At 44.0% G+C, this 20,100-nt stretch overlaps 1 protein-coding gene across 1 annotated transcript in view; it reads right to left on the reverse strand.

Moving 5' to 3' along the window:
• LOC132098906 (plexin-A4-like) overlaps window positions 1–20,100 on the reverse strand; it is a 224,646-nt gene that overhangs the window by 172,765 nt on the left and 31,781 nt on the right. Inside the window, exon 3 of the mRNA XM_059505180.1 lies at window positions 9,489–9,671. Coding sequence (XP_059361163.1) covers window positions 9,489–9,671 — 183 coding nt within the window. The remainder of the gene's footprint in view (window positions 1–9,488; window positions 9,672–20,100) is intronic.

Genomic DNA, 20,100 nt, shown 5'->3' on the forward strand with positions numbered 1-20,100 from the left:
TCGATTCGATTGGTAGTAAAAAAAAAACGGCATGTTTTTGCAGCGTACAGTGTCACAAACAGAATGAGACGATCCACCGGGAAAAAAAGTGAATGAAAGATAACCGAAAGATAGTATACTTGAATTCTGGCACTCTCTCGTGACAGCCCATGACGCGCTCTGATGCACCTGTCAGCTGATGGAGGCAGAACTTATAGCGATCGCCTTTTTCTTTGTTTGTTTTATTTTTCAACAAATTTTATATATGTGAGAGTGTGTTTTATGTTGAATGTGAATGTATCTGCATGATTACCATCTGTTAGAGTGCAAATCAGCTCGCTATTGCTGTATGATCACGGCTATCAAAGTGAACGCGTCTATATGAATCGAGAGAGTGGATTATTTACTATATGGCGCATTTGTGTTATTACCATCTGTATAAGTGGCCATCAGCACATCAGCACTTATTTGCATTGTAATTCATTGTAAATGCTGCATTTCTAGCAATCCCAGGATTTTCTGTAATTGGCAAACAAAGTTAAATCTTTTTTATTTTTATTATTATTCTTATATTTCTTACTCAAATTATTCTTATTGTATTTTTCTAGTGCTACAATAAATCACTTATATGATGTCTAAGTTTCTGTCTAGTGTTTTATAATTGAAAAAAAACATACTCGGTTACTAAACGTAACCTCGGTTCTCTCTAGAAGAGCGAACGAGTACTGCGTCTTAGCTAAGACGCTACGGGAAAAGTCTCTTTTCACGAAATACTGAAGCAAAAAATTATCCTTAATTTTGTATTTTTGTAAAGCACATTTGCAGCAGTACACAGCCATAGGCGAGACGGCTCGCTCGCTCACTGGCTTGTTCTGCGGCAACTGCACAGCCTATCGAGCGCAGGCTGATGCAACATCAGACCAATAAGGGCGCTTCGCGCCCTTCTTGCCACTTCCCGCCGAAACGGGTGTGGCCCAACCTATAAAAGGAGCTCGAAAAGGCTGACTCACCTGATTTATTTCATCGCCGAAGCGAACCAGAGTGAATCGTACGCACGGCAGAGAACGCAGTACTCGTTCGCTCTTCTAGAGAGAACCGAGGTTACGTTTAGTAACCGAGTACGTTCTCTTACGAGAGCTCTCTCGTACTGCGTCTTAGCTAAGACGCTACGGGAACCCGATGTAAAACGCCGTGCGCGCAGGGATCACACACCGATAAACCTGAAGCAACGCCCAGGATTTACAGTGCACAGTCACCTGAGGGACTCACAGAGAGTCCGGGACAGAAAAAAGGGGGAAAAACCCTCCGTCCCATATCTAGCAGCATCCGTAGATGCGGCAATATGACATCACACAGCCGAGGCAAGGCCTGACCAATGTGGCAATGCGGGTCTTACGCAATACTGCCCATATAACAGTCGGCAGCGCCTAGCGCTCATGAATTCAGAATTCCCCTCAGGGCCCTGATTCTTCTATACCGACAGCAGCCTTGCTTGCAAGGCGGGAACCTCCAGGTTATAGAACCTGATAAATGTAGACGGCGAGGCCCAACCCGCCGCCATACATATATCCTGCAAGGAGATCCCAGTAGACCACGCCCACGATGAGGCGACGCCTCTTGTGGAGTGTGCTCTGACGCCCAACGGGCACTGAAGGCCCCTGGAAGCGTAAGCTAACGCTATGGCGTCAACTATCCATCTGGATAGAGTCTGTCTCGAAACAGCCATTCCTTTGGAACGTCCACCGAATGGGACAAATAGCTGCTCCGTCTGCCGAAAGGCAGCAGAGCGAGACACATAAGCTCTTAAAACCCTGACAGGGCAAAGAAGACTCGAGTCTCCATCCTCCCCTGACACCGGCAGGGCAGACAGGGCAATAACCTGAGCCCGAAACGGTGTGCTGAGGGATTTCGGCACATAACCGTGCCTAGGTTTGAGTATGACCCTTGAGTCATTGGGCCCAAACTCCAAGCACGACTGGCTCACCGAGAGCGCGTGCAAATCACCCACACGCTTCACAGAAGCGAGAGCCAACAAGAATACTGTCTTGAACGACAGATGCTGAAGGCTAACCGATTGGATAGGCTCAAAAGGGGGACCCTTCAAGGCCTCCAAAACCGCCGCGAGGTCCCACATAGGGACTGACGGAGGTCTGGGAGGATTCAGCCCCCTAGCTCCTCTGAGGAACCGGATGACTAAATCGTTCCTTCCTATTGACTGACCGGACGCCGTTTCAGAAAACGCCGCGATGGCCGCCACATAAACTTTGAGCGTGGATGGGGCTCTGCCCTTATCCAACAGCTCCTGTAGGAAGGAGAGGACCTCCGTCACCTCACAACTAAGGGGTGAATAACCTCGAGCTGTGCACCAGCTGGAGAACACCGACCACTTCGAGGCATACAGACGTCGTGTCGACGGAGCTCTAGCCTGAGTGATGGTATTTAGCACTCCCACTGCGAGATCAGCGGGTAACCGTTGAGTGCCCATACATGGAGGGACCACAACTCCGGTTGAGGGTGCCAAATCGAGCCCCTGGCCTGCGAGAGGAGATCTCTCCTCAACGGTACCGGCCATGGGGCGACATCTGCTAATTGCATCAAATCTGGGAACCATGGTTGGTTCTTCCAAAGAGGTGCCACAAGCAGTATTGAACATCTCGTTTCTCTCACCCGTTCTATCACCTGCGGAAGGAGGGAGACGGGAGGGAACGCATAAAGCGGGCAGCACGGCCATTTCCGTGACAGCGCGCTTTCGTTCTTGGAAAAGAATGCGGGGCAGTGAGCGTTTTCGTGGGACACAAAGAGGTCCACCTCCGCCATGCCAAATCTCTCCCACAACAGCCGAACTGTTTGCGGGTGTAGAGACCATTCGCCCGTAGGGACATTGCCTCTGGACAGCCTGTCTGGACCCAGATTCTGCAGTCCAGGCACATGCACCGCTCTCAGCGAGCGCACGTTGCGTTGAGCCCAAATCAGGAGGCGTTCCGTCAGCCTGTACAGGTTTCGGGACCCGAGACCGCCCTGGCGATTTATGTAGGACACCACGGACATGTTGTCCGAACGGACTACGACGTGGTGATCCTTGATATGGGGACAAAAGCGCGTCAGCGCATTCTCCACTGCCAGCATTTCCAGGCAGTTGATATGATGGAGCTTTTCCCGTTCTGACCATAGGCCAAAGGACGGTCTGCCTTCGAGCAGCGCTCCCCATCCCGAAGTGGAGGCGTCTGTCGACACCATTTTCACACTCGGGGAAGTCCCCAGGCTTACACCTGATCGGTACCAGCCGTTCGCTGTCCAAGGTGCTAGAGCCGCAACACAGCTCTGATCGACCTTGAAATGCAGCCGGCCAGACGCCCACGCTCTGCGCGGCACCCGAGCCTTCAGCCAGAACTGCAGGGGGCGCATGCGGAGCAGGCCCAGCCGCAGAACCGGAGATGCTGAGGCCATGAGACCCAGCATCCTTTGACAGTGTTTGAGCGACACAGTCGCGCCGCAGCGGAAAGAACTCGCCGCGCGCTGAATGCCCATCGTGCGCTGTGGTGACAGTCGCGCCGTCATGGAACACGAGTTCAGAACTATACCCAGAAACAGGATCGTCTGACTGGGGTTCAGCGAACTCTTCGCCCAATTGACACTGAGGCCGAGCTTCTCGAGGTGATCGAGTAAAACAGCCCTGTGGTCCACGAGCTCCGCTCGTGATTGGGCCAGAACCAGCCAGTCGTCCAAATAATTCAGCACTCGTATGCCTCGGAGTCTGAGAGGAGCGAGCGCTGCATCCATGCACCTCGTAAACGTACGAGGAGCTACGGACAAGCCGAATGGGAGGACTGCAAACTGGTATGCCTGGCCCTCGAAGGCGAATCTCAAAAACCGCCTGTGGTTTGACGCTATCTGTATTTGAAAATACGCGTCCTCCAGATCTATTGACATGAACCAGTCCCCTCCGCGAATCTGCGCGAGGAGCTTCCTGGTCGTGAGCATTTTGAAACTGTGTTTCATCAATGCCTTGTTCAGCTGCCTTAGATCCAGTATGGGCCTGAGACCCCCGTCTCTCTTGGGCACCAGAAAGTATCTGCTGTACAGCCCCCCCTCGCTTTGAGCTTGAGACACAGGCTCTACAGCCCCTTTGCTCAACAGTTTCGATATTTCGGCCCGAAGTATGTGTGCTACTTCTGTTTTGACCGTAGTTTCGACGCGCGCTGAGAAGCGCGGTGGGCGTCGAGAAAACTGTAGCGAGTAGCCTCTCTTTATAATGCCTAGCACCCAATCCGAAACCCCTGGAAGCGCTGACCATGCATCTGCATGAATGGCTAAGGGCTGGATGTGACACGCGCTCTGTTGACTGGGCAACGGCGGCGCTCGAGTGTGCTGCGCATCTGAGGCGGGGAGCGCGCTGATCACAGCGGGCAGATCGCTCATCCTCGACCCCGTTCCGGCGCTTAACCGACTGGAGGGAGGCTGAGCGGGTCCCGTGGGACTCAATATATCTGCGAGTAACCGTGGGCTGCATGTGTGCACTTTTACCACTTCCAACTCGCCGTCTGCCTGTGCAGAATGTACGTGCACGGGCCTCGTTTTTACAGAAGCCCCGCGCCGTAAGTGACATAGTGTATGTGGGCACTGGGAAGTGGGCACGTTTACTATGCGGCGCGCTCGACCGATCTGTGTCGATCTTATGTGCGCCAGCCCTGTGTGCAGGGCTGTGCTTACATGCGGGGATGGGCACTGGGTAGTGGGCATCGTCACTGCATTTAAAGCACCATCGGCCGTGGCCGGACGAGCGTGCACGGGTTTCGTTTTTACAGAAACCGCATGACGCGTGTGACATAGTAATTGTGGGCACTGAGGGGTGGGCACGTTTACTATGTAGTGTGCGCGACCGACTTGAGTCGACATTATGAGCGCAGGCCCTGTGTGTAGGGCTGTGCTTACATGTGGAGATGGGCACTGAGGAGTGGGCATCGTCACAACATTTATAGCACCATCGGCCGTGGCACCAGAAAAAACGCTGTTTTTGTGAAACATCTGGGTAGCCGTGATAACGGCTTTTGTGTGCAGGCAAGCGGGCACTCGTGCAGGCTTGCGCATTGCAGAAGACACTGAGGCAGTCGCAACTCTTGGAACTGCAACAGCGGCGCGCTTGGGTGAGAGCTCGGCCGCAGCTGAACTCGAACACCGGCGCTTTCCCAGCAGTGCTAGGATGCTTTCGGGGCTTCTGGCTTCACCGCAATCCTCTGCCGCGGCTCCCGCGGCGCGGGGCGACGGCTCGAAGAGCGAGAACGGGGTCCCGAGCTGCGTTGCTGACGCTGTCGTGATGGCGCAGCAGGAGGCGGTGGGCGTGACTGAGAGCTCTGTGGGGCCGGTCTAGAGCGGCTAGCTGCAGAACTGGAGCGCTTCGGCAAGAAGTGCTTGAACGCCTGTGAAGCTTTCTGGTCCTCGGCGAATCTCTCCACAAACTCGTTGACGGAAGATCCAAAGAGGCCGGCAGGAGTTAGCGGAGCGTCAAGAAACGCAGCGCGCTCAGACTCCTTGATGTCAGAAAGCGTCAGCCACAAATGCCTCTCAGCCACCGTAGCGGAAGCCATAACCCGTCCCATGGCCTGTGCAGCGGACTTAGTAGCGCGGAGGGAGAGATCCGAAGCACTCCTCAGATCCGCGAGACAGATCGCTTGAGGTCCCATCTCATCCAGCTTGCGGAGAAGATCGCCCTGGAAAATCTGTAGCGTCGCCATGGTGTGTAACGCAGACGCAGCCTGCCCAGCAGCAGAGAATATCCGTGTGAGCAGCGATGACGTCATGCGGCAGGCTTTGGATGGCAACGCCGCCTTAGTCCGCCGTCCAGCAGAGGGCGGGCAAAGGTGCGCTGCTATAGCCTGTTCCACCGGCGGAAGTGACAGGTAGCCTCTGTTCTTAGCACCGTCCAGTGTGGAGAATGCTGGCGAAACAGATGAGCGGATTCTCGCCGAGAATGGAGCGTCCCAAGCCTTCGCCACTTCTTCGTGAAGCTCAGGAAGAAAAGGGGCGTGTTTTGAGCTTGAGGAAGAGCGCTCATCCGGAAGATAGCTACCATCCAGCCGGGAACGCGAAGGGGGCGCTGGTGCAGACCACTCGAGGCCGAGGCTCGCCACGGCCAACGAGAGTACACGCATCAGCTCCTTATCGATATCCCCCCGTCTGCTGGGCCTCTGAGCAGCTGGCGCGAGATCCACGGAGCTCGTCCAACCCTCACTGCCCGAAGCAAGCAGAGAGCACGTGTCTTCTTCCTCCGCTCCGATGACGCGTCGGCAAGCAGCGGACACTGAGCATCGGGAAGCGATGCAGGGGAGACCGGCGAAGCGGAGGGAACCGGCGAGCTCGGCCGAGCTGAAGGCGGTTCTGGTAGGCGCTGCGAGCGGCGCTTCTTACGGCGCTGCGGCGCAGCGGATGATGCAGGCTTCGAGAAGGATGCCAGGCGAGTCCTCAGAGTCACCATAGGCATCAGCTCGCAATGAGGACATCCGCCATCAGCGAGCGCGAGCGCTGCATGGTCTTCACCCAGACAGGAGACGCAGATGACATGACGATCTCCTTCGCTGAGCGGGGTTCTGCACGAGCCGCACGAAGGCATCTTTAAAAAGACGCAGCTCTTTTGTGAATGTGCGTCGCAGGGCGAACACACACACAGAGTATAACAGAACAAGGATTATAAAGGATATGGGCGCCGGATAGCGCAGCAGGAACGGCAGTGGAAGGCGGCGGTGCCAGCGGCTTCAGGATGGCTCGTCCTGCTGATATGCTCTTCCAGGCGGCGCTTGCTTCCTCGTGATCCAGCGATGCGTGAGCTTCGCTGAAGAGATGAAAAATCAGGTGAGTCAGCCTTTTCGAGCTCCTTTTATAGGTTGGGCCACACCCGTTTCGGCGGGAAGTGGCAAGAAGGGCGCGAAGCGCCCTTATTGGTCTGATGTTGCATCAGCCTGCGCTCGATAGGCTGTGCAGTTGCCGCAGAACAAGCCAGTGAGCGAGCGAGCCGTCTCGCCTATGGCTGTGTACTGCTGCAAATGCGCTTTACAAAAATACAAAATTAAGGATAATTTTTTGCTTCAGTATTTCGTGAAAAGAGACTTTTCCCGTAGCGTCTTAGCTAAGACGCAGTACGAGAGAGCTCTCGTAAGAGAACTATGCAGTGGTATGGTTAATGACTAAATAGCTTTTAGAAGCCTTCGATACAGTTGGTAAATATTTTTTATATTTGGGGGGGGGGTGGGGGCTCTAGACATAGTCTCATAAAAATATTTGCAGGAGTCTCATTTTTCCTGCTATCGTATTCAGATTTGAAATAGAAACTCATGAGACATATGACTTTCAACCCATTACTTTTCTAGATTGCTCCAGGACTGATTTAATGTATTTTTATATCAAATAAAAAAATAATAATTTAAGTGTGGTAAAAAAAAAGGCACTTCAGTGTCTATAACTTTTAATATTTTTGAGCATTATCAAATCTGGTTGATAAAAAGTAAAGCCAAAAGGGGCTTCTTTCCAAAGACACCAAAATTATGTTTGTAACACACTGAAGTAGGAAACTGTTACAATTATAAGTTAGGTAGAGCACTTTCAGCTGCAAGTCCCATAATGGGGGGGGTCAGGTTAACAGGTTGACCCCAGAGAAGTCGCCTGATGAGCAGTTTTCCTTTTTCTAAGCATATGCTGATGTATTTACAATCTAAACTTCCTTGAAAATTCCTTTTTCAATAGCCAAGAAGCTTAATTTGCTACTTGCTAGTTAGTTGCAGGTTTTAGGGGATGAAAGATTCTTGGGACTGGACAAAAATCCAGTGCAGGAAAAGTGATCTACCTTGCTCCAATTTCCCAGAATAAAAAGACGGTAAATTTATGAATTGCTTAATGGGTTAAGTCAACATTTTGGAGTTCATTAACATGTAAATACCAAAATCAAAACTCTCATTTTGATTTTATGGAGTCTTTTTTCCACCAAGTTCCCGTACGGCTATCTCATAAACGATTAGAGTTGCTCCAGATGATATTTACTTTTCTTGATGAGCTCTGCTTCAACTAGTAAACAATTTACTGAGTGTGACGTGCTGGCGGACTATAAATTACCATGCAAAAGGAACGGTAATAAACTAATTTTCATTGATTAATGACTGCCAGTGCAAACTATTTTCTTGTTTTGTCTAAAAGGCAACCGTGACATCATCTGCTGTTATCCCGCAGAGATCAACATTACCGAAATGGCAACTAAAAGGTTTCTGTGTGTGTGTGCATGGCTATGTTTGTCCATCTGCCTGAATGAGAACGTCACTGTGTTGTCTATCTGTTCCCTGGAGATTTGTTTGGCTGCACACTTCTGTTCATATCCTCAATTTGCTGTCTGTCATTTCATCAATTATAGTCTCAAGGATTTTTTTATTTGAACCGTCCTCAGAAAACATCCTTATTACTTTAAAGATATCACGAGTTGTCTTGAAGCTTAAGTGCCCCATCTCCAGTTGCATTAGTCTCAATAGTATATTTTTAATGGAGTTTCAAAAAGAGGCATATCTAATTAGGTGGCTAAAGGCCCATTCACAACAAGGACGATAACTATAAAGACAACTATAAAGTTTTAATTATCATTCTAACTCTATGAGAATAAAGAGGAAAGTCACCACTTACATGCACTCATAATAAACAGAACATTAACATGAATTGGTGTGGGCACTAATCTAGCTATCTCTATAGTTATCTTTATTAGTGTGAACAGGCTGCAAAGTTCCAGAAAAATGTTTACATAGCCAAAATGGCTCCTCTCCTTCCTTCCTTCTTCCTTTTTTGGGAGAGGACTTATCTGTTATGCCATGGATTTTCATCCACAGCCAGAACCAAGTACACAACACACCACCACAATAACAAGAATGCGTCAAATTGGAATCCTGCCTTTTGGCAAAGATTTGCCTGTCTGTAACATCAACACCCTGTGGGTTTAGCACTTGAGAAAAAGAGAAATATGATGCTCTCATTCCCTCTCTCCCTCTCTGTCCGTCTTTCCCTCCCTTGCTGTCGTTCTCTCTCTCTCCCTGTTTTAATGTTATTTTCTGCTCTGTGCAGTGTCTGGCTGGCCCTTGGATTCGTCTCAGACATAACTCCTCTGAGGCACAGTCAGAGAAGAGGGTACTGGGCCGAAAGCCCCTGCACCGCATCATCCAATTACCCCCGACAGCCTCTGCCTGTGCAGGGATTCCCATGGCCCTCTCTGCCTACGTCGCTTACCAACCGTTCCACTCTACATGCGTCAAACACAACGGCAGAACATTTCAGAGCAAGACCACGATGCAAAACTCGCTGGATCTAACGTTCTTACAGAGTTGAACATGCTCTCTCATTTGTCATAAAATGCCCAATGCCAGCAATTACTACACAAGACTTGATAGACCTCTGAGGCTTTTTAGAAATGCACAGCAACAATGCAATCCTTTAATCAGTCAACTCGGTGGTTTCTCACTCTCCTGCAAAAGGAACATGAGTCCTACCTTTTTCAGACGACCCCCTTTGGTCCCCACAAAAGCCAGAGAGTGGTTCTTGTACACGTAGGCGATAACTGATGTCATTTTGTCATTGGATTCGGAGAAGAGTGGAATTCCGTGCACCATCTCTGAGACGCCGAGTGGGGCGTTCATATCCAGACCACAGAAGTTGTCATCGATGGTGAGGAGCTAGAAAGGAGAACGATAAATAAGGTTTAATTCATCTAGAGCAGAGTAGATCTAACACTAGTCAACTAATTGGTTATAAAATGACAAGTTGAGTCATTTCTAGTTTAAAGAAATGTGATGAACATTAGCAAGGACATGGAAATTGTTACAACTTTTTGAACAAAGCTGTTTCCCTTTGACTAGATTATGATGCAACACAACATTACCAGACCATTTGCAAGGCATTTTCACAGCAAATACATCATTGTAACTATTCCAGCCAGTCATATATAAAATGGGGTTGTGAGGTTTATCTGATTTAAGACCAAGAGCATTTATCATTTCAGGTGGAAAAGCATCTTAAAAAACATCTTTTAAATATGGCATTTCAGGTGATGCAGTGCGACAGTGTGAAAGTTGCCAGTGTCAGCCAGAACGGAGTGATTTACAGCTTCTGATAAAGAAATAATAATTTGGTAATGCTTCCATATTTCAGTCTGCTACAAGAGCTTTGGAAACAACAGCACCCATTGAAACAGCTGCACAGACCTCAGGATAAAATGTCAAACAAATTCGAAAGCATGATTAATGATGCCCAGGGCTTTGACTCATTGAGGGCATGAAACCATAACACTTCTCAAGCGCTGCCAAATATGATACGCTCACAGCATACTTTAATTCATTCACGGGTGTCTCCTCAGGCTCTGATAAGGCCTGCTCAGAAAAAAGTTTGAATGTTAATTTAAACAGATTTTTTTGATTAATATTATTGATTCATTTAAAATCTTTATCTTTCAGAATAAAATAATAATAATAAATAATAATAATATTTTTTTTTACTTGAACACACATTCCTTCTAATGGTTCACTAACAATTACGCATTTTATTCTGAGAAAAAAAAAAACTCCCAACAACTATTAAAACGGAATAACTTGCTCCTGAAAGAAAAATCAGCAACACATTATGAAAAATTAAGGGGGAAAATGTTTAAAAGACAGACCTTACACAGATTATGCATAATGCATAATGCGAGACCAAGTAAAAATATTAAATGAAAAATTTTATCATCAGTACACATAAATTTCATATATGGCATAATAGGCAAAATATCTGCTAGGGTAGAAAAAAAAGATACTATGAAAACCTCCAGTGTTTGTGTGTCATCTATAGTAGTTTGACATACATGATGATGTCAGGCACTTTAAAAGGTCTAATTTCATTCTGAAAGCGTGAGCCATAACTGTCCATTGTTAAGCAGCCTAACAGGTGTCTCAAGCCGCTTTTATTAATATTTCAGATTTTAATGGCATATACTCTCAACTGGATCATGAAATACAAGACAGCTTGAGCTGTGCTTTGCCCTCAGGCATCAACCCACAGCACAGTCCCCAGTGATGAAGTAGGCAAAGGGCAATCCTGAGAGATTCCCAGGTTGTAAGAGGAAGCATCTGGATGTACATTATCACTCACAAACTCTTTGTGCATGTACTGATATAATGTACATACTCCCTTGATGGGAGTTCAGTTATATCTGAAGTGGCATTTATCTTAATAACAATGGCTCCCAGCTAATGTTGTTTGAAAATTCAATGAAGGCCAAGGGACAGAACTGTGGCGGAGCAGCAGATTGGACAAACCACTGAGAGATGCGATCAATCAAGTGACCGGATGGGTCTTTACATGCAATATAGCAAATGTCTATTTGCCAGTGGTCAGAAGATACAAGACCCTTCATTAAGCAAATGGAAGACAGGGGCTGTCTCTCTAAAATGGCGGTTTATGCGTGATCGTTCCAAATCGATAGCGAGCACCGCACTCAATTCTCAGTTCACTCAATACAAGCTGGAATGAAGAATAAATAAAGAAATGAAGGAGAGAGTAGAGAGGGGGAGAGAACAGGGAAATGTTCAGCATTGTATATATTTTTCCCCTCGCTCTCCACAGTTGTCTGACCTTTAGAAATGTTCTACTGTCAGCCAAAGTCTGCGTGCTGCTCGGCTCGCCAATGCCAGCCCAGAGTAATGTTGCTCATTTCTAGTGCATGGCTCTTGTTAGAAAGCCGCAGCTACAAGAAAGATCTGTTTTCTGCAGTGTTAGTCTTTCTGCAGATGTCTCTTGTCCATATTGAGCGCCATGAATCATTGCGGGATGTTGAGGCAGCAGCAACCTGCTTCTATGTGCACACCTGCTTACACATGCAAATAAAAATAACTCGACCGCAATCACAGCCTCCAGCACCCTTCATCCTGCTTACACGGGTCAAAATGTGTAAAGCCCCTACGCAGCACAGTGGTAGCAACAGCTACAAAGACTTGCCACCTTTGAGGTTAAGACTGAAAAAGAAAACTGTGCTAAGAATAAACACAATGACAGTCATAGTTGTGACACAGACTAATGCCTTTTGGCACTGCGGATATTTTATCAGAAAGCCCAGGCCTTCGCGTGGCAGGGCGCATATGCCTGTGACACAGATTGGGGAAGGGAGCATGTGTTTCGACGTCTTCTCATTGGCATATGCCAAGATATTTCTGGCAAGGTGAACAACATGCCAGTCAGACCCTATGTGTTGCAATCTAATGAAATAGGCTTCCTGTCTGTCAACCTGACATAAATAACATCTCTCAACGCCCCATGCACGAGAGAGGGCGCCATCCCTGCCACCCTCCTTTACTTCTTTGCACTCTCCGTTTCTCCGCCTTTTATGCTTTCATAAGTGCACAGCACGGAGCAGCAGACAAGCTGCCGCATTATTGCCAATTTCACGCTGCACTTCTGAAGGTGTACAGGAGAGGGAGGGGGGGGGGCAGGAAGAGGAGGAAATGATTTGACGAATGCAACTAAAAGCTTCTGGATCAGCACAGGCGCCGTCTTTTCATTTTAACTGGTTCCAGAGAACGGGGATCGCTGCCTGGCTACGTCCTGCAACACAAAGGCAGCTCTCTTTCCTTCTGCCAGCATCTCTGTGTCCATGGATAGTAAGACAACAAGTGAAATCCAAGGATTTTTTTTTTTTTCAAGAAGCTTTTTTCCTCAAGTCTTTTTGTCCAGTAGGAGCACATAGAAGACTAACCTTGAAGAGCATCTGGCACAAGAAGTAAAAGGGACTCTGGGGCACGAACTACACACTTTTTAGTCTGTTCACTGAGAGGGCGCAAAACATTTTAATGCGCTATTAACAGATCGCAGTTTGATTAAAATGCAGTTTATGCAAATAAACCCTGATCAGTGCTGCGAGTGTACATCATTCAGATGATGAATCGACTCTTCAAGAGCTAATTCTGCACAGTCATATAATTACCCTTTCAGAGTCTTTCCTTTTCATGCTCAAGTAACATCTCACGCAGGGATTGTTGTTAGCAACAAGGACATTATTTCCCACAAATCTCAGCTCTATTTTCGACGTAATTATATCAACACTCAATCAGCTCGGAGCACGCCAATCCATGTGCTTGTACAATCCTGCAGCATTTAAGAGATTGTTTTTGGTGTGTCTGTTATGCGTTTGATTGGGAGCATTCTCCACTCGCTCTGACTTAATGGTTTCTATCAGGGTTGAATGACTGATAGACAATCATGCTGACTGTCCACAGAGATGAACCATTCAGGAGAACAGCATAATGGCACTCTATTAGGGATGCACAAAACCTCATATTTTCAAATTCCACTATTTGTTGGGTTGCCGGTCAACTACTTCACTAAACGGTTTTATAATTAGGCTGATTTCGGGTTCATTTGGTCCAACATGTTTCTTAGGACACATAGAAATGGCTTATGTTTAAAACACAGGGGTGGCCAGTTCTGGTCTTCAAGGTCTACTTTGTTTCAGAGTTTAGCTCACCTGCCTGTAACTTTCTAGTAAGACCATGAATAGCTTGTTCAGGTGTTTTTTTTAAGGGTTGGAGTTAAGCTCTGCAGGACAGTGGACCTTGAGGAGCAGAGTTGCCCACCCCTGAGCCTGACAGAGCACAAGAGAATGGAGCATGGGTTGAGATACATTTTAAACTTGGACTATTAACTTGACAAATAGGAAGACATGATGTATTGCTTAATACAGCATATAGATTTTTTTTGTTTATCAGTAAATATGGGATAATACATTTTTGCATGCTCATTTCTCCTAAAAACAGTTATAAAGTATTTAAAAAAAGTTAAATGTAATCTTTAGCAAATCACAAAATGAATATCCATTTTCATACTGTACATTATAATCTTTTATTAAAAAGCCAAAACAAATGAAGTTGATAATTTTATTTTTTTCTTATTTTTAATCATAAAAATGGACTAACAGCTAAAGCACTACCACTAAAAAAAAAAAAATTCATAGACATGTCGTTTTTTTGGGCTGGGCCCTCGAGATGTTTTGAGATGTCCCAAAATTTCGGTTTATTTCAGTCGATTATAATATTTTAACGGCTTAAGTCTGATTACACTGTTATCACCCATCCCTACACTCCCATGCCATCCTTTTTCCACACCGCTCTTTTGAATTAAAGGCCTCATTATCTGTTTCCATCCTGCTGTGGCCTCTACCCAGTGCTGACTGTACCAGAGAACTCTGCTAAGAAAAAATGAAAAGATATGAGTGATGAATATCGCATAACTATCTGCAAGTAATGACACCTAATGACTTAATGACTGTGAACCCTTTCGGTACGAAAGAGATTCTGCAAGCTTCCGCTTCCATAGAAAAGACCTCCATTTGAAAGCACTTTGTCTGTATTATTTGATCAAACATTGGCCTTTTCTGGGCACTATCACTACTCCCAGCTGAATCTGCAAGCTTCAAAGAAATTGTCAAAAGACATCAAAATGAGAGTTAAAAGATACAAAAATCAAACCCCGAAATCTCATCTTATAGCACTATGTTAGCGTAAATACAGTTGAGTCCAACATCTAAATGCAGCCACAGGACAGGATTTTCACAGATCTGTGATGATATCTAAAAAGCAGGCGAGTTGTGATATTAAAAAAATCTTCTACAAGACCTACTGGGGGTACAGTAAATGCTCAATTGACAAAAAAAGCTCAATGACAAAAACGCATTCAGCAGCAGTCAATGATGTCACTGCATACATCATTCTTTGTGGATTAATGAAACCCCTTGGATTTGAAATGTTAGCACTTAAAGATAAGAATATGGATGTGAAAAATTCATGCATTTATGAATGTTGAAGGCAGGTTTATGCTGCACATAGTGTTTTCCGAGATCTCAACCTTCCTAAGCAACACTAAGGCAATCCAGCTCGCCACTTGAAAGTGTTTGTAGCTGTGCTTGTGTACGCATTCCCATATGTCAAGATGGCTTTACATGCATGTGTAAAACTACATAAAGTTTAGAATGGCTCCAATGAATGAAGAAAAGATGGCAAAATTAGCATACTGCTCAAAAAATATCCAACAAGTTCTGGAGCACATAACCTTTTCACACTTACATGTAAATTGAGTTTATTCGGATTAGGAGATAATGATCTTATGATGGATTATGACCTTTGCTGCAGTACTTCAAATGGGAGATGTAATTACTGGGGCCAATAAACCTAGAGATCGACTTTAATGAATGGAAATGCACTACACGGTGCAAGTGACTGATTAAAACCATGTCACACCATCCAATAAAGTGGTTCTCCCAGAAAGCATCACAAGAGAGGAACTTGGCGAGGAACTGGAGCCATGTTCATGAAAAATAAAAAGCTCTCAGGAGGAAAAAACTATTTCAGACTGATAAACTAGCATGTTGTTGAATTTACAGGTGCACTCATTATTTTTACCTACGTTTCACAAATGAAAATAAATTAAAAAAAAGAAAAAACCAAGCAGCTTGCTGTTGGCCAACGGAGTGAATTTGCATAAAATTTAAACATAATGTGAAATCTGCAAAGGATAAGGTTTATCCCTTATGCAAAATTTTCTATCATGCAGATTGTGAACAGTACATTTTTAGAATGGCAGCATTATCTGAAAACATTTGCTTTTGCATAACACTGCATGTCATTATAAGCCCAAAAAAACTGCAAGATAAACACAGTAATAACAAAGTGCACCTTTAATGGAAAAAAAATAAGATTGTCTAGCAGTTAAAAACTAACGAGAACTGACAGCCACTTCCATAGTATGATATTTTTAAAAAACTGATCTGTCTAGGAGGGTGAAAAGCGCTAATTATTTGGCAATATGTAATGAGCATGCAGAGAGACTGACAGCTGTAAGGGAACAGCCTATATACAGATTTTAATTACTTAATTACTAATAATAATGAGACCAATTTTAATTTAAAATGTTCTTATCTCTCTGATCGCAATGTCTCCATAAGCAAGCTGAGGTTGAGAAAAATGCATAAAATTAACAAAAAATATATAAATATATTCCTATCACTGTGTGTCACCCTTGGTTGCCTCAATACACCACTCTAGGAGACAAGAAGGGTGAATTTACTGTGCCAGACTCAAGAAAAAAATAATAATAACAATAAACCCCATACATTTAAAAAAAAACTAAATAAAAAATAGATTAAAATGCCTTTTGTTGTCCAGGTTTAAACACTCATCTGTCTGGGCCCAAAAGGCACATGTAAAGGGAACCAAAGCTACAATAGTCTTGAGTGAGCTACAGATCTCTGCCTCTGCATTCGGATTCCCCTTTGGTGTGTCTGATCTTTAAATAGCAGCACACAGCTGCCAGTTGTAACCCTGTGGGAGTAAAGCTGTGAGCATGACTTATCGAACCCTGGATTTGGGATTAAGAGAACATGGGCCTGTCTTCAAATCTCATGAATGCAAATGTATTGGGCAAATTATATATTTTTTCAAACGTTGGGGTGGGGTATATATTCTCATGTTATATATATATATATATTAATAATAATAAATATTACGTAAATAAGTAGAAAAATTAGGGGGGGGGGGGGGCAAAGGAGGCACCTTTGCATATGGGCATTAAACATAATTAAGAGCTCAGATCACATGTAATGGTTCATATTTCAAAGGAGCACAATCTCTTCTTAATGAGGGTGACAGAATGACCACTGTGTGTGTGACATGCACACCTCTGTGTATGTGTGTGAGAGATGACTTCATTATCGCCATCTAAAAAGATTATGTCTAAGTCTGTTTTAATGAACTGATGAAGTTGGCTACTCTGTCTCACATGGTGAAATGCACACCCTTTCTTTTGTGAGTGTGTGTCTGTGTATGTGTCATGTTTGACATTAACAGTGCCCCTTCATGCAGTCGGACTGCCCTAATGAGCAGTAGGGCTGCTCATCGGTATATTAATTGGGAAAACACACACCATGAGAGAGGAGAACAACAAACAGCTTGAAAGAGCTGGCAGAGTACAGAGTACTGCTGCTGCCTCTGCAAATACATTTCTGACACATACACACACTACATTTACCATGGTAACCTTAGTTATTTCTAGAGTAAAAATATGGTAATGTGACATAAGCCATCAATGTAAATCAAAAAAGAGAGACAGAAAAAGCTGCTTACGGAGGACAAATCTTAAGTTTAAGACAGACAGAATAAAGGTGTCTTCAGGATGTGTTTTACAGTTTTGTGTAAACTTGACATGCTATCTTAAACATCCGATGCATCACATCACAGACATCCCTCTAGCACATTTAAAAACCACATGAAACACCATTAAAGCATTCAAATGGTTATGCAATTCATGCCAAATATTCTTATTGTTGGGTTTCAGCAACATTACATCATAGTTCATATATTTTTCTATATTATTTATGAAATACATCTAAAATATAAAAGCTTTTCTTCTGTCATCTGTCTGCACATGATACATCACGATGACTGCTAGTAAAGATCTGAATTTTGGGCAGAACTAGAGATATATCTCATATGAGCCAGGCTTACATTATGCTATGATTTTCACAGCATAATATCCTTATCGTTTGCAGAGGGCACAGAGAGGATATTAAGATATACATCACTTTCATATCTTCACAGGACCTGCATTACTATCATGTCATAATGTTTGCAGAGGGCTGAATATTGAGAGAATGTTATCTTCACATTCATGAAGTAGGGCTTGCTTGATCTCTGCGCTTCCCTGCTTACTTAATTAGACTTTCATATCAGGAAAGCCAAAAAGCTACTGAGTCGCTACCAGGTATTTTTCATTTTTCTTTCTTTCTTGCTTCTTGGGTTTGTGTTGAGAAGCTTGTATATGTTCGGTGCCCTCAGTAAATTATGACGTGTAATATTCCAGCAATATTCGAACTCGGCAGCAGTGAGTTTTTCATGCATTATTGAAAACACAAACCCATCTAAGACCAACAACTGCAATTCTTGTAAAATCATCCGAGTGTTATTAGCAAAACATCCATCTCCCCCACTAAGATAGCAGGTTCAAGTGCCATTTTCTCACTCCTGTCATTCCCCACTTTTTATCTTGTCAACAAAGTCCCATTGAGCACAGATCCAGGAATTCCACAGCCCAAGATCATTTAATTTCAGTCACAGAACAGCCTGAAAGATTTGTCATTCTTTTTTGCCCTGGGACACTTTCAAATATATTTGTGGGTGTTTTACAGAAACACATGGGTGTCTGAATGTATCAGTCTAGGAGCGTGTCCTTTTATTCATAGGTGAGTCAGCGCAATCGTGCCCTTGTTCCTTCTGCCTGTGGGTGTTTGGAAGCTGCTTCAAACCTAATGTAGTCTGCTCACTGTGAAACACAAAATGAAACAGCATTCCCAATGCATTCAACTTTCATAATGTACCATGTTTTCAGATGGCACAGAATATTCTGTGGCAAGCAAATATAGGATGAGGCTCAGTTTTATCCATCAGGATGTAATTGTACCACAAAAAAAAATGGAAACTGTTACATTATAATTGAAGGTTATTTTGCTCCTCAACCATAGTCTTGGTTTCTCCAGACATGACAGCTCATTACGTGGAGCAAGTCAGAGCATTTTAAGCATAAATATTATAACTATTACACATTATAAAAACAAATACACAACTGCATAAATATCAAAAAGTATTACAAATAAATATATTATGTTATAAATATAAAACATTGGTCTGAATAATATTATTGGTTATCAGGCATGACATTTAACATAACCATTTTAATTTGTCAATATAAATATTATACATTTTGGTCTAAATAAATTGATAATAAACAAAGAAATTAAAAATAAATTCCATGAGTGAATTTGGACATCACATTATAAATTCACAACCAAAAAATTAATTTAAGATTTGATAAAAATTGTAATAAATAGGATTTTGATCAAATATCAATAGATAAATTAAAATATATTTAAAAAAATACAACAACAAAAAACAATATACTGTGTATCCCCAATTTTGATGAAATACTGTGTTCTTCAGAATAACAGATCATGGATGTTTATTAAAGTAAACAGGAGAAATGTTAATTTTATGTTGTCTTTATTAAGCCTGTGTATTCATGTGTTTGTGTATTTCTGTGTTTATATTTGTGTGTGAGATCTAACAGCTCCCGGAGAAGATAATTTAAACAGCAACAAAGCATTTATCAGTCACAGATATGTGTTTGAGCTCACTTGTTTTTTTTCCTTCCCCAATCAAACAGTTGCCTGGCTTTTAAATGAGGAGCTAGTAGCCATAGTTACCGGAGGAGGAGATGCAGGCTATCCATCTCTCTCCTCACTGTGACGCTCTCTCTTTAATTTATGCTGCAGTGGCCATACTGCAGCGCATGCAAAAATGGCACCATTCCTCAACATAACTCCCTTCCTTCCTCACTAGCCGTACACTTATCACGACAGCAATCTCTCACAGTCTGTTTCACATTTATTCTTGTGTGTGAGTGCCTACAAGTGTGTGTTTGTCATTTTCACTTCCACCTCAGTTCACACACATATCCTCTCCACATCAGGAAAAACTTGACAAAAATTGCACCCTTTATGCAGAAACCCTCATGTTACCTCATTTACCAACTTAAAAAAAGATACAGAGGCAGTACATGGAACAGTAATGGTAAAATCATATGATGACATACCATAGTGTTCATATGGTATTTACCTGCTACTCCAAGGTACTTCAAAGGAATAGTTTGTGTTATTACCATGGAATCTTTCTTATAAATGCCTGAACAGCTCATTTTATTGCTGTAGTGGCTGACCTGACTCAATTCAACCAGCACTGATGTTTCTGAAAAGAGCAAGAATTTGTTGGGTCTGGTGCGGAGCGGTATGGGAGGTAAAAAATTTTTTACTCCCTAGCTGGAATTCAATAAAGTGTTATTATAATAATAGTTTGATTCTTTGAGTAAGGCGGTTTCACATTTTTACAGCTGGGATGCGTTTTATCAAAAGGGTCTAGAAAAACTGAACCCTCACTGAGAATTCTAGCTAAGAAGAGATGTTTTATACAAGTGACAAACATTTTAACCTTATTTTGTGGAACAGAGGAAAAAACTACTGGATCAAATTAGTTATTT

This window comes from Carassius carassius, chromosome 22 (genome assembly GCF_963082965.1).
Source record: "Carassius carassius chromosome 22, fCarCar2.1, whole genome shotgun sequence".
In the NCBI taxonomy this organism is placed as follows: Eukaryota; Metazoa; Chordata; class Actinopteri; order Cypriniformes; family Cyprinidae; genus Carassius; species Carassius carassius.